Below are 14,772 nucleotides of genomic sequence, written 5' to 3' on the forward strand. Positions count from 1 at the left end.
CTCACAGCTGTGAGAACTGTGCTGGGTACAGCCTACAGAGGCTGATAAGCACCCAGGCATGGCAAGATAGAGCCCGTCAAAGCAATGCTAACCTACAAAGTGCTGCTAAGATGATTCACATACCAAAACACTGGACTGTCGCGGTCATCCTTGACTGTGTAGTACTCCTTATCAGTTTCAATTGCTTTGGTTAAACCAAAGTCTCCGATCTTCACTTGGTGTTCACTCTCAACAAGGACATTTCTTGCTGCTAAGTCTCGGTGAACATACTGCCGAGAGCCCAAGTAGTCCATCCCCTAAGAGAGAAGTTTGGGTCAGACCCATTGCAAAGGTCACTTCAGATCATGTTTTCTATCTTCCGCTTCACAATTAGAAACAACACTTCGTTCCCATATTACCAACAGTCTTTGTTGTTTTAAGATTAAATGATCCAAAAATTTGAAGTCCAACCGAAGCCGTGGGACCTAACAAACCCACTCTCTGGCGTAGTGGAGGCTCTTGCTTCATGCAAATGGTACAGAATTAAAAACTCAGTTTAATTATTACAAAGTCTCCCACTGAGGCCTAATTACCAACCAAGTACGCAGTATAGAATGCTTGCTTTTTAAAGGGCTTGCTGTCTTTTCTGTTGATGTGTTTTTACCTTACATATCTGGATGGCATATTTTAGCTGCTGCTTGAGGTTAATTTTGTTCTTGTTCTTTGGCAGATATTCCTTCAGGCTTCCCGAAGGCAGAAACTCCATGATAAGCTTGATCCCATTCCCTCCTGTTCAGGAGAAACTGGCGTCAGGGTGAGGCTGCAAGCAGGATGGCACAGGGCTCTGCACAAAGGACCTGGAGGGGTTTCAGCGTTGCCCCTGAAGCATGGGAAGAGCCCACCCACTGGCAGAGAGACATTTCAGCAGTAAATTCCCAGGTCCTGTCTCAGGTACAGGCCTCATCAGGATGATGCGTCCCTAGTGCTTTGTGCATCACTGGACAAATGATTAGTTCTACAATTATAGCCCATACCCCTTTAGTACCAGTAGTATTACAGTGCGTGCACGAATGGTGGGCTGCCTTGCAAACAAGGCACAGGATCAGTAAATCTTGCTGCCTTGGCTTAGATAAGGACAAATCAGAATGCCCTAGGTAACACTAGATCAGAATAGGGAAAGGCGGTGCACAGCTGTCACTTCCTTATAGCATCAGTGTGGCTATCTGGATTGGTCAAGTCCTGTTCCCAGCATGACACGTGGAAACACAAAGTTCACATTCCATGCCTGGGAGAGAGTCTAGGCAGCTTCCTGTGAGGCCTGCAGCTGGAAGGGTCTTGTCATGTGAGACGTGGAAGCCTGACAGCCCACAGCAGCTGGTAAAGATGAGGCTGGGGACTGCCTGCCAGCAGTGGCCCTTAGGGCCCAGAGAAGCACTGGGGCTTTACCCAGCAGTCTAGTGGGCACAACATACCGTCTTCCATGCAGATTCCTTTGTATTTTACAATGTTCTCATGGTAGAGGTTCCGTAAGATCTCTATCTCCTTCTTCAGATCAGCTATGTGGTTCCCTCCACTCTCGGGCTTCAGGGACTTGACAGCCACCTGTTCCCCTGTGTTGTCGCCCTCGGGATCGTATCTGCAGAGCTCCACCTTCCCAAAGTGACCCTGGAAGGAAGATGTCCGTGCTGTCAGAGAAGCCCAGGCCAGCTAGATGCACTGAGGAGAAGATGCCCTGTTCTCACGCTGTGCCTCTCAAGGTGATGGGCAACAACTCAGTCTGACCTAGGTGAAGCTCCACCTGGACTCTCCACTCACCTCTGCTCATGCTCATTTGACCTCATTGACTTCTACTAAGCTAAGACTAAGAAGGCAGCAGGTGGCTAAGGGGCCACTTTATCAATCCTACTCTCCAAGACAGTGAGCTCCACAAGCAGTGAGGCTACCTCTGGATCCAGAGGACAAGTGAAGTGTCCTTTCCTAGTCACAGGCCAGGGCTACAGGATACAGCTAGTGGGGCTGAACAGAACACTTACATAGGGGACCATCAAATCCCAGATAAGCCATTTAACAGTATAAGGACAAAGGACCATGCTTGGAAAAATGTTCACTATAGGTGCTGCTAACCTAGTAGAAAGTCATGATGTTAAGTGAAATGTGGAGGGCCTATCTATATGAAAACAAATCACAGGGACTGACTGCCGTGGTCACGTTAACTGTCATCCAAAAGAAAACCTGTGACTCTTATTTTGGCACTTTCCTCATTTAAGGAGTCACAAAGTATAATATTGGAAGAGTCAATTTAGAGACTTTGCTATTTGTATTACATCTGTCCTTGGCCCTCTTGTACACCATAGAGAAAAAAATCAAGGCTTTTGAGGAAGCTGTCACACATAGGTCCTGGGTGCTGATACAGTCAGGCATGTGCAAGTGCACACAACCTGGCATGGTGTCACGTGAAGTGGGGTGAGTCTCCCCACAAAGTGCATTAACATGCTTTTATAAATTTTGATGCAGGGCAAGGGGAAGGAGCATGGCAGCTTTCATTGCAGACAGGTGACATGCAAACAGAAGGCAAGAGCCCAAGCATAACTTGCCTCTCCCAAGTCACGGATCCTCTTCAGGAAACGTTTTTCAAAGTGAGTGGGATCCACCTCTGTTGTTGGCTGCTTTTCTGAAACAATGTCTGGATCTAACAGAACAGACAAGGATCAGGACTGCCACTCTCCTTGCCCACCGTTCTCTCAGGCCGAGGCTGACCCTGGCTCACACTTACTCTGCTCTTCCAGCTTGTTAATGTCCCTCATGATGGCTCGGAAGAAGGGTCTCTGATTGGGGTCATAGTTCATGCAGCGGGTCATGAGGTCAGCTAGCTCCTTGCAAGATGGAGTCACTGGCCTACAGCGGCTTTCATAAAATCTCTCCTTCTGTAAAGAATGACAACTGAGAGACCAAGTATCCACCCCCAGACCTGCCACTCCCCACCATCACAATCAATCGCTTTAATCCCAACATCTCTGCCAAATGGCAGATTTCCTCAATGTGGGGTTCCAGTGGCCTGATTCCAGCCTGAGGAAATCACAGTCATGATAGTGAAATAACCCAGATGCAAGGAGAATCCCACTTCCAAGATGCTGCAGACCAGGGTAGCCCAGAAGCTTTTCTGGAATAGTGAGGCAATGGGCAACAGCCTTCTAACCCTTCAAACTCTGACTCAGTAATTCCAATTACTGCACTACTCAGAAATAAATCACACAAGCCGAAGCTTAATATATAAAAGTATTCCCTGGAAAACTGGACAGAACAAACAGTATAAGTACCAAATGTAAGATTAGCTAAGTAAGTCAGAGCTAAACAAGACAATTAACTCATTAAGTTTATAAAAATTCTAAGAATCCCATCAGGAAGTGCTCACACAACATTAAGCTTAAAAACTACATGCAGACCATGCCGGAGTATTCATAGCAGTCAGGAATGGCACAGTGATGACCTTTAAGAAATATTTTCTCCCAATTTTTAAACTATTTTAAAATCAGAAATAATATCACTTTTAAAACTAAGTGAACTCACTTTCAGTTTCCATGCTGGGCTGCAAAGGCACTGTAAGCAGAATCCCCTGCCCTGAGCTGACCTCCCCGGCACCCTCAGCAGTCCTCAGGGGGGAGGCAAGGCCCGAGTCTCAGTCCTGCCCAGGATGGTATACAGCAGGAGCTCAACAGGCCTTTCAGAACCTCGGGACAGTACTGCAGCAGTTCCATGCCTGGCTGTCTGCCTAAGAACTCCACCAAGGAGTCGTTACTTATTCCCATTTTATAGGCAATGGAGCCGAGGCTTGAGGAGGTTAGCTACATTTATAAGATGACAAAGCTTGCAGGCCTGTGGGGGAGAGTCATGCACAAGCCTGTGTCTACGTCCAATTGTGCAAGGCCCGTGAGCCTCTGAGATCTCACCCACCTCCTTCTAGAAACAAATGCTCACCTCAACCAGGGTCTTGTCTTTGAGGGGGATCTCGCCATTGTAGCAGATTTCCCAGAGTGTGGTTCCAAAGCTCCATTTGTCAGCAGCCACGCTCAGGTTCTTGGAATCTTCAACACACTCCGGAGCAATCCAGGGGATTCGCTCTATGCACTCTGGAGAAGGCAACAGACCTGCCTATAGACCAGCTCCTACAACTTCTAGTATACCAGACCCTGCCACTGCGGCCACAGGGTGGGCCTGCAGCCTGCAGGATTCGTGGCCACAGAAGGCCTGTGGTGAGCCCACAGACAGCAATCTTCTAGTCCCTGACTGGGCCCAGCCACTGTGAAGAGCAGGGTCTGTGAACAAAGGCTAGGGGAGGGGTGGGGAGGAAGTCCCACACATGCAGAGGCAGGCAGCTGCCCACACACATATCCTGCCTGCTCCATGGTGCCGCACTGCTAGTGTTAATTTTATGCGGTTTCCTTCTTTTCAAGAGGACAAGAAGACATTTTGTTTTTTAGTTTGTTTAATTTTTTAAAGGCAGCCATGTATCTCATTCTCTTAATGACCTCTCAGGCTTCTCTTTCTGGCTTCTAACCAAGGCCAGGCCAGCAACCTCAAAGATACTTCAGCCATGTCCCCTGGAAATATTCTTGGCTAATGCAGTGGCCTCCACAGAGCAGCCTCCTAGCTGTCAAGGACAGCGGAGCAGCAGTGTGGCACCTGAGCGCAGCACTGGCCTCAGACCCACCTAACCTTCCCAGCCCTCTTAATCTGCCCTACTGCATAGCATAGGCATCAGCGCCCTCTCATAGCTACCTCAGAGATCTACAACAGCCACACGAAGTGCAAGCAACGTCCTGCAGTAGGTCTCGCCCCCAAATCCACGCTGTATCATGGGCCTCACTGGATTCCAGGCCTCACTGCTTATACTAGAGTCATCACCAAGGACAAGACCCTTGATGGCTGTCTTGGATGGTAGCCTACAAATCAGGCTCCAAAGAATGAACAATTCCTGCCCCCCCCCTCCAATGAGTTGATATTTGGAGCCATTTCAGGGCTTATTTTTCTTCATAGTTTCCACTTTCTTCATACATATTGAATGAAACTTACCATGCTAAGCTGAGTAAAACTCAATGCTGAAGGTAGCAGAGGCTTTAACAGACCAGGCCCTGAGGCATGCTGGCCCTCTTGTATGGCCTAGCTGACTAGGAGGCTGAGCACAGCCTGAGCAGCACTAGCTTCAGGTCTTAGCTGCTGGAGCTGCTGTTCCCTTTGGAGTTGATAACTCTGCATAATTTAATCCGCTGCAAGGATGAAGATCTCAGAAATCTCTTGGTTAAAGGAAATGTGCTGCCTTCATGGCTGCCCAATGGCTACAGTGGGATTCCAAAACACGGCAGTGGTGGAGCCAGACGTCCCCGACAGCCATCTGACCATCTCCCAGAGCTCATGGATGCTGCGCTACCCAGAACCCCTGAGCACAGCACCTTTACCAAAAGGACTGGAAAGCATTGGCTGGGCGGTTGTGGCCACCCTCTCTGTACCAGCAGCAGCACTCTGCACCTACTGGCTGGCTTCCTTTCTTCTTGTTGCTGGTGCTCAGTGTCTGATGCACAAAGTGGGGATGGAGAGTGGGGAGAGCACACATACCTTGCCTGGTCAGCACGGAGACGGGGATGCCAGGGTCACTAAGCTTGATGAACGGGCCAATCTCACTGTCAATGCCCTCCCGGGCCAGGAGGAGGTTTTTAGTACACACATTTCCATGAACCAGGTCTTTATCTTCCTGCAGAATAAAAAGGGCCCATGTGGCAAGGAAGCCTTGTCTTCTCTGCCACATACCCTGTTTCTAACCCTAGCCCCACACACCAGCTTTCTCCACCCCAGCCACAGCAGACCCACAGCTTGGCCCACCCATGATATTCTGTTTGATGTGTATATATCCTGTAATGTCCCTTGGTTCCATGTCCCTGATCAGTGAAACAGATACTATCAGAGCATGCCTCACAGGCTCTGTGCACATTAGAATGTGGAAACCCTGCAGCTGGCCCACGGTATGTGCCCAACAATGTTAGCTCTAGTGGACACAGGGATTTCACCTTGTCCAATCAGTGTGCTGAATAAGAGCTGATCTTGGCTGTCACAGCAGGGAAGAGAACCTCAGTGAGGACTGCTCGCCAGGTTGGCCTGTGGGCATGTCTATGGGGGCATTTTCTTAACTGCTGATTGATGGTGCCGCTCTGTATGTACTACCACCAGGCATGTGTTAGAAACACAGCTGAGCAACCCATAGGAAGCAAGCCAGTAAGCAGCTTTCCTCTGTGGTCTCTGCTTCAGTTCTTGCCGTGGCTGCCCTCAGTGATGGACCTGAAGGCCAAATAAACCCCTTTCCTCCTCAAGCTGGTTTTTGTGTTTTATCACAGCAACAGAAAAACAGAGTAAAGTGGTTCCACTCCTCCTCTTGCTGTTTATTACAGTCAGTCCCAACACGCTACCATTTTCCTCTGGAAAATGTAGGTAAGCCTGCAGGACAGTGCCCAGCTTCTATCTGCATGAAGCACCAGGCACACCCGTGCACACACAGGACTCTTTCCGTCTGCTCCTGGAGCCTGCTTTCACCCCTTCCAGCTGCTTACCAGCTCCTCTCTCCTCCTTCATACCAACACATCCTAACCCCCAGACATTGCTCTGAAGGGGATCCCCGCCAACATGAAAATTCTTACCAAGTAACTCAGGGCACTGGCCAGCTGCTTGGCAACTTTGAACTTCCAGGGAGTAGTAAGTACATCACTTTTGCGGTGCATGAAGAGATCCAATGGTCCCCCCTCCACAAACTCTTCCACCATGATATCTGCAGATACAGAAACAGCCATATCTGGACCCTTCTGTCTGTCTAAGGGAATGCTCGCTCACCCTTGCAAGAGTATTCTTTGATACTGCTCAGCTGCACAACTGGCTTAACCCCAGGTTCTTCCACTTCTAATCTAGATGACCTACAGTCATCTGAGCCTCAGTCTTCATCTGTGTGTGTGCACATGGCCATACTTATCTCTCCCTGGGACCTTGGGAGGAGGGGGGTTGCTAAACAAGGCCTCGTAGGCCTTGGCTACGTGTCTAGCACATGGAACCAAGATTCAGAACAGCAGATGTCACCACTGCTACCGTATAGCAGCACACACTGTAGCAGAGTTTAGACTGCCCACAGGACAGAACTCCCCTTCAGCAAGTCTTCCATGTGAACACATGAGTAGACAGCAACACAAGCAACAACTCCCTGGGAGCCAGAGAGATGGCTCAGTGATTAAGAGCACTGCCCGCTCTTCCAGAGAGGTCCTGGGTTCAATTCCCAGCAACCACACGGTGGCTCACAACCATCTATAATGTGATTTGATGCCCTTTTCTGCAGATAAAGCACTCATATACAATAAAATAAAAATAAAGAAATATCTTTTCAAAAAAAAGAAAGAAAAGAAACAACTCCTTTTCCTTGGACATTCCTATCAGAAATTCAGAGGAGAAGCTGCCTCTCCGAGCAGCTGAAGGCTCACCCTGACAGCACAGAGGGTGAAGCCAGCTCTTATTTTACTGGCAGGAGTCTCTTCAGCAGGCAAGCTCCAGCTCAGGAGTCACACTCACATCACCTTCTTCAAGCCCTGGCATTCCTCACTGGACTGCCTCATGTCTACCCACTTGGGCCCCAGTTGGCAGGACAAAAATGTTAAAGAAATGGGTGAAAAACAAACCATGGCCACCACTGACTTCCACAAGTGACGTGCTAAGTACCTTGATTTCTATTGTAAACAACAGGCAAAAGCCTAGGAAGTCTCACAGCACTGATCCAGCCCCGCCAGGGCCAGCTGTCCTTGTCAAGGAAGAACAAACTTACTTTCTACATCCCGAACACAGACGCCATAGAGGTACACAATGTGTTTGTGGGAAACCTGTCTCATCATGCTGGCTGCCTCAAAGAAGGCCTGTGGGAAAAGAACACAGGGATGTTAGGCTCAGCCTAGATCCCAGAAAAAGTCCCCAATGTCACCTCACAGACTTGATAACTACCCTCCTAGTCGTCTGGTGGCGCAGACATGCCTTGACCTCTGGGCCAATCTAGCCAAAGTGTGGGACTTGTTTAAACAATCCAACAATGCAGAGTAAGGCTGGTTGGATGAGCTACCCACCAGCTTTCCCATCAGCCTCTCACGCCCACCTTACTCTCATCCTCTAGATGCTGTGAAGTTCAAGGCTTATGTTAGGATAGGCAGGAAGGCACACTTCCTGCTCCACACTTAACATTCTTCCTCTCTGACAGCCTGAGAGATCATGGACAAGTCATTTGACTCCTTTGGGTATTTTGTTCCCAAATTTGTGGGAGCTTGGGAAACCCCCTGAGAGCTCTCTGAGAGCACTCTGCTTGTTCCAGAGATGCACACATCACACTGGGGTATTTGGTGGCAGGGAAGGGGGCAGGGCCGGACAGGACTAGTGCGAGAGGCTACTTCCTCCTCAGCATCAGTGTTCCTCCTTCAGTACTTGCACACAGTCAGTCTGTCTAAGATAGTACTGATGGGAGGAGCTCTGATAAAGACAATGCTGGGAGCCACACAGCCAAAAAGCACAGCGCTTTCCCCAGCCAGCTCCGTTTACTGGCTCCAGAAAAGGGCACACTTGCCAGAGAAATGTCCCTGTGGCTGGGGTCTAGGACTTTGAGGATCACTTTTATCTTCTTTTCTTCAGCAATCCCTTCATCATCCTTGTAGTCCAGCAGGGTCCCAGAATAGATATGTGTTCTTGTGCCTCTGCCAAGGTGCTCACCCTGAGGGAAGAAGCAGAAAGCTGTTTCTGTAGCTTTATGATGGCTCAAGTCAGAGCTGAGTCCTTGGTGGGATGTGTGGGGCCAAGGCAAACACAGCCTTGTCCCCATCAGATCTCCAGAAAAACACAGCATCCCTAGGCAGGCACAGCAATGATGTTTCCGGGACCCAGCAACAGCCCGACTCCCTAAAGCAGCTAGTTTTCCACCTCAAGGGTTAGCCTGTAGCCCAGCTGCAGCCAATCACAAACCTGTGAACAGTGTCCAATAATCCAGTCATATCAGTCTAAGCCAGGGCTCCAGAGCACAGCGGAAGAGGATTCTGCCACATGCATCTCTATGCTCAGGCTAGAGGACAAAGTGAAGGGGCCTTTAACCCCTCACTCTGGTGCTTACTGGCCTTTAACTAAGAAACACTCCTTCAAGGCGCTTAATCTCATCCAGTCTCTATAAACGGAGCAATGATAGCACCTGATGCGTCATGCTGTAGTGAAGCGTAGTAAGGAGCCTAAGCATAAAGGCTCTGGTATAGATTGACACACAATGTGCAGACACTCAGCTACTGAGCTTATGAGTTGTTTCAGAACCTCCAATCCATGCTTTCTTCCACACTGGTCCTCCACCCACTCACTCCCTACGCCACCACTGTGGAACATCCACAAGGACATTCATAAGAAGCTTGAGAAGCATAAGTCACATCAGCATCTGCCCAAGCTGAGGGCGGGGCCACGTCTTTCCTCACAGGCAGGAAGGGGACCTTCCTTCTAGATTCCACCATTCGAGTGAGACTACCCACGAGCAGAATATGTCTGTCTCTAAGGACCCTTAAGACTGAGTTTCAATACTCCTGGTTTTAAAATCTTAATATTTGGAAATTAAAACATGACTCATGGAATTGCTAACACTAGCTCCACTAAACCTGTGAACGGGAGCTCTTATGGAAGCTCTTGTAAATACAGAAAATGGATTGTGGTCAATATCTAGGGATCCTGTCCTGTTCCCTACAGAAAGACACACCACTGTTAACCAGGTCTATTAATTTACACAAACACCACCATTTGTCATGTGTCACAGCAGAATGGCCATTTATCCTCCCTGTCTGTTGCATTCTGGCAAGGTCCTGCAACTATTCATTAGCGCTGCATCTGTCATGAGGTGATCCATCAACATTAAGGGAAGCTGTGCTCCCAGAACATTCTGTAAAAGGCATATGCTTCCAGGACAACTGCTCCTCTCCAGAAGGATGACTTAATTCCAAGGCTAGGTAACAGAACCCACGAGACCGACGTCCACTCCAGTGCCCCTCAACACAGTTCTCTGTCTGAGCAGAGACTTGGCGACTCATCTTCTGGGGCTCTGCTTTGCTGTCCTTCCCCAGGAAATCATCTCTGCCCTTCCAACAGCAGATTTTTCACATTTACACATGGCACCAAGGGTGGTGAAGACACCCAGATGTGCAAGTGCTTACCTCTTTGTGCTTGCTAAGTCTAGAGATTCTGGGTGCAGGCTCTACCCTAGCAAGGGCTGGGCAATGGTCTGAGTCCCCTAGAGGGTCCCTTTCTGAAGCCAGTTCTTGTCTTGCCCTGCCTCTGTTCTCCTCTCTCTATTTCTTTTGGAAGCCTCCTCTGGGAAAGTGGGACTGAGCCCCAGAGGTGCTATTACACAGCACTCTGTGGGTGGGGACCATCAGCGCAGACTCCCACCAAGGAGAGCAACGTCTACTGCCACGGCAGTGCTCCACACCTCTACTCCAGCTGGCTCCACACCCTACTCATCTGCATCCAAAGATATCAGCAAGATGGGGTAAAATGGAGAGTGTGGCTGAGAGGCCTTAGCTGTGAAAGTAACATCCTTGTTAGTTTTCCACTAGAATTACCCCAAAGCAGACTTTATTTACCCCTTCAAATTTCCAGGGGTTCCCCTATGGGAAATCAGGACCAAAGCTGGACGAAGGCCTGTTGTTGAGACTTACTTGTATAATATCTTTCTTAAGGATCCGATCAAAACTCAGCTGGCTCATGGGGCATACAGGCTGCCACTCCTGGGCTTTCTTAGTGGCTACTAGAAGATTGGAGATTTCTGTGAAGAGATCAGAGAATTCTGAGCACCACTCTGCGAGACCTAGATCCTGGCCAGCCAATGTATGCTGAGCCATGGGGCTTATCAAACACATATATTTGCAAATTCCATCATTCAAGGAATCCATGTTAGGTAAATATCTAATTAATACCCTCTAGGAGCTCACAGGCTAATGACAGTGTCAACACGAATCAGAAGTTCCATGGAGACCTGCGATTTATCCAAGGTTCACACAGCAGGATCTGTCCTGGTAACGGAGGTGAGGTAAGTTTCCCTTAGGAAATGAAAATTAAAATCTAAGAATGGCTAAGTGTGTTAGTGCACGCCTGTAATCTTAGCACCTGAGAGACAGTAACAAAAGAGTAAGGATTTCAAGGTCAGATTCAACCAGTAAATTGGAGAGCAGTAGCTCAGGCTGTCTCAAAACGAGTTAAAAAACAAACAAAATCTCAAGAAGCCAGGGACCATGTCTGTCTCATTTTTTGCTCTACTTCTACAGTCTGGAACATAATGAGTGGGTGACAAGTTACTCAGTTTTATGTTTACTTTGTGGAGCTGGGGATTGCTAGGCAAGCACTCTATTTCCCAGCTCCCAACAAGAATTTGTTAACCTTAGGAAGCACTGGGGGAACTGAGTGAGGAGAAGTGGACGCTTTGAGGCTAGAGAACCCTGTGAGAAAGGGGAGCACAAGCTTTATGCAGAAGCAGGAAAAAGGCAGCCTAGGATGAGAGTCCTAGAAATCCTGCTGGATCAAGCTATAACCTCTAAGCATGTGGGTTAGGACTGGGCCATTTCACAGGCTCTACTAAGTTAAACAGCAAATGCAACGCATGACGAGGTCTGCCAGGCCAGGGTTACATGGGCCACAAAGAAGTGAATCCTCTGCAAGCTGCAAAGTAATAATGAGGCAACATATCCTCCCGACTTCAGACACAGTGCAGAATCCTCTGGGAACCAGGTAGATCTGCATAGTCCCTAAACACCACGTATTTTCCTCAGCTGGAGCAGGACCATTGGGGAAGTGACAACTCACAGACTTTCCCTGTTCTACGTTCTTGCACTGGAAGACAGTAATGAGTTCAGGGAGAAATATTCTTTCATGGGAATCCTAATTCTTGGATTCTGATAAGAAAGTTCTCCCTTTCTGAAAAGAAAGTTTCCTAAGCCAGAGAAGAAGGTTCGCAAATCACTCAGGAACAGCTCTAGTTTGACTTTCCTGGGGTGCAAACCTAAGCACTGGCTTCAGGCTCTTCTGGGTGCTCCTTTTTCTGAGCCCATTCCTTCCGTGATTCTCTTGACTCTAACCCATTCTTTGATAAAATAACAGCTTAAACCAGCTATGTGCAGCTGCCTTGAGGAAGGAAAGGTGTCAAATATAATGCGGCTATTTGGCTGGCGGCATGAGGGCAAAAGTTGGTGGCAGCAGATCATGGCTTAACTATCTCTGTGTGTGCCTCAGGGTACCTTATCTGCGCCAGGGTTGACCTGTGAGAGGCAGATAATGTTTGTATGAGAAAGCTGTGTCCGCCTCAGGTTGCTAAGTGGGACAGATGAGTCCATGCCTAGAAGAGTTTCCTTTAGTATGCAATAAAGGCTCCACCACTGGCTGCCACTGTCATCATGATCAACCACCACCCTTGTCGTCCACCAGAGTGCTCCACCCTTGTGCATCAGAATGCGGAGTGCTCCACAAGGAACAACTGAGTGGAAATCAGCAGCAGGCATGGCTGTCCTCAGGAAGACACAGGAGGATGGAACACAGGTGGCACTGTCCTGAGCAAGGGCTGGCTTCTCTACCACATGCTTCTGCCTGGCCTCCTGTCTTTTCTCTGGCCCTATTTACTCCACACAATGAGTTGTATATTCCAGTATGAAACCCAGATGAGGTATCTGGCTCTGGGAACCCTACAGTTAGAAAAGCAGAGAAACTGAGCAGCCTGAAATGACACTCTTGTGTCACACTTCTCTGATTTCAGCACTTCTCTAATTTGCAGGTGACAGAGGGACGAAAACAGGCTCTGAGAACCAACATGAGGAAGCTGGGCTCCTTGGGAATCTGGCTCCACACTGGGCTCCTCAGCCTTCCCTCCCTCCTCCCCGCAGATGAAAGACACTCTGCGTCCCAGAGTTCACTGGACATGGTACCTGCCCCTCTGCAAAGTCTATGTAGACGGAATGGAGAGGAAAACCAGTGGATTCAGTGAGACAGTGTGTGTTCAAATCTCCACTCTTCTTCCACTTAGGGTCCCGGCCAAACACAATGGGGACAATAGCATCCTGAATTATTTTGACAATTAAATAAGGCCTTCAAAAACTGTCAGACTGAACATACAATGTGATCATTTTTCAAGGCTACTAATGTAACTACTACTGATGCCATTAGCTGTGGAGCCTTGAGCAAGTCACTGAATATCCTGGATAACTTCCTATGTGGAAAAAGAAAATAATGAAATAGTCACTGAACTTCTTTGAACATAGTAGGTACTGCTACAGTGGAAGCTACTCCAACTTTATCACCTGATGATACAGTCCTGCACAAGATTCAGTGAGCATGGCAGGCTTCCCATGGTGTGAGTGACAGTTAATACGCAAGCAAGAAAAGGTGACAGGAGACACCTTAGTGCTGGGTTTCAGAAGAGCCTCAGGAAAAGTTGCACAAGATGTTCAGCTCTGTCCTACACTCTTCCCTCCAAAGCTACTGGCTCCCAGATCTATGCTGTTGGGATGATATCTACATCAGAACTCTGTAGAGGAACCCTTCAGGGAAAGCACATCCTAGGCTCCAGCCTTGTCCATCCCACAGATCTCCCAGAGCTGTCTTCTCCCAGGAACCAAGATCCCTAGGGAAGTAAGATCTGCTTTAACACCAGAAGGGAGGTCATAGGCAGAAATAGGACCGTTGGGCTTTAAGGCCCTAAGGAGTTCTGAGGTCTCTGGTCCAAGAGGCAGATGTGTTTTGCCCTTTGTGGCACATCAGCTAGCATAAAAACAAAGGCTACAGTTACTCTCTGAGGCTGGCAGGCAACCCTATCTGATCAACAAAACACAAGTCCTTCCTCTTCCACCAAATTCAGGAACTCGCCTTTTGCTGAGAGTAAAACATAATTCACCCATTGGGAATTCAAAGCCCTGGGCTAGAAGTGTATGAGGCTCAGCTGAAGGGCAGGCATTCGTCTTATGTGCATGAGGCCCTGGGGTCCATCTCTAGCACTTCTGGGAGAAGAACCCAGGCCCTTTCTGCGCATTCCTTATGAGGACTCTAAGGTAATTGCCTTCAAGAACAAGATGCTCTCAAAGAGCTTGCTCCAAGGCTCTAATGTGTCAGGAGCTAATGTGCTGCCTCTCCTTCAAGGCCTGAGACTTGCAAAGATGCATACAGCAAAGGCAAGGCAGCGTCTTGGCATGGAAAAATAAGAACTCCAATATATGTGGATCTAGCATCTGGGGTTAGGCCTGACCCCCAAGTTACCTTGACCTCCCATGAGACTCATTTCCTTCTGTCAGATTAAGACTCATGGCCAGGTAATGCCCCAAAGCATGCTTTCACACTCAGATTCTGAGGCAAGGAGTCTACCTCCAGGACACTGAGCATACTTCTCTCGGAGCTCAGCCACAAGCAGGCCCCTGGCCCTCTGCCTGGGCCTCCCTCCTGATCCTTCTATAGGCCCTCTGACTGTAGGAGGAGGCCTGCTCTCCTTGGTATGACAGCCAAGGCCTCCTATAACCCCAAATCTGTTCTCTCCAGTCCCATTTCTCCTTCTTTCCTCCTCTACTTCACAATGGCCCTCTAGAAGCTTTCTGTAGCTTCTGCCCTGGCCTGCCATGTTGCTTCATGCATACTCCAAAGCCACACTGGTCAGGCCTTTAACTGGTACCTCGCTCTCATCACCCAACACTGAGCTCGAGATCTGCCTTCTGCTTTCACGCCTCATGACTCAGAGAT

The 14,772-nt window shown here is 48.6% G+C and overlaps 1 protein-coding gene across 1 annotated transcript in view; it reads right to left on the reverse strand.

The window, feature by feature from the left end:
- Positions 1-14,772, reverse strand: part of JAK1 (Janus kinase 1) — a 127,757-nt gene that overhangs the window by 4,142 nt on the left and 108,843 nt on the right. The window contains exons 12-22 of the mRNA XM_084784428.1: positions 10,722-10,828; positions 8,609-8,752; positions 7,826-7,913; positions 6,663-6,790; positions 5,590-5,725; positions 3,955-4,106; positions 2,753-2,903; positions 2,574-2,668; positions 1,452-1,644; positions 644-768; positions 124-296 (exon numbers count right to left, since the gene is read on the reverse strand). Of these exons, the coding sequence (XP_084640554.1) occupies positions 124-296; positions 644-768; positions 1,452-1,644; positions 2,574-2,668; positions 2,753-2,903; positions 3,955-4,106; positions 5,590-5,725; positions 6,663-6,790; positions 7,826-7,913; positions 8,609-8,752; positions 10,722-10,828 (1,492 nt within the window). The remainder of the gene's footprint in view (positions 1-123; positions 297-643; positions 769-1,451; positions 1,645-2,573; positions 2,669-2,752; positions 2,904-3,954; positions 4,107-5,589; positions 5,726-6,662; positions 6,791-7,825; positions 7,914-8,608; positions 8,753-10,721; positions 10,829-14,772) is intronic.

This window comes from Acomys minous (genome assembly GCF_964271855.1).
Source record: "Acomys minous genome assembly, chromosome: 6".
NCBI lineage: Eukaryota > Metazoa > Chordata > Mammalia > Rodentia > Muridae > Acomys > Acomys minous.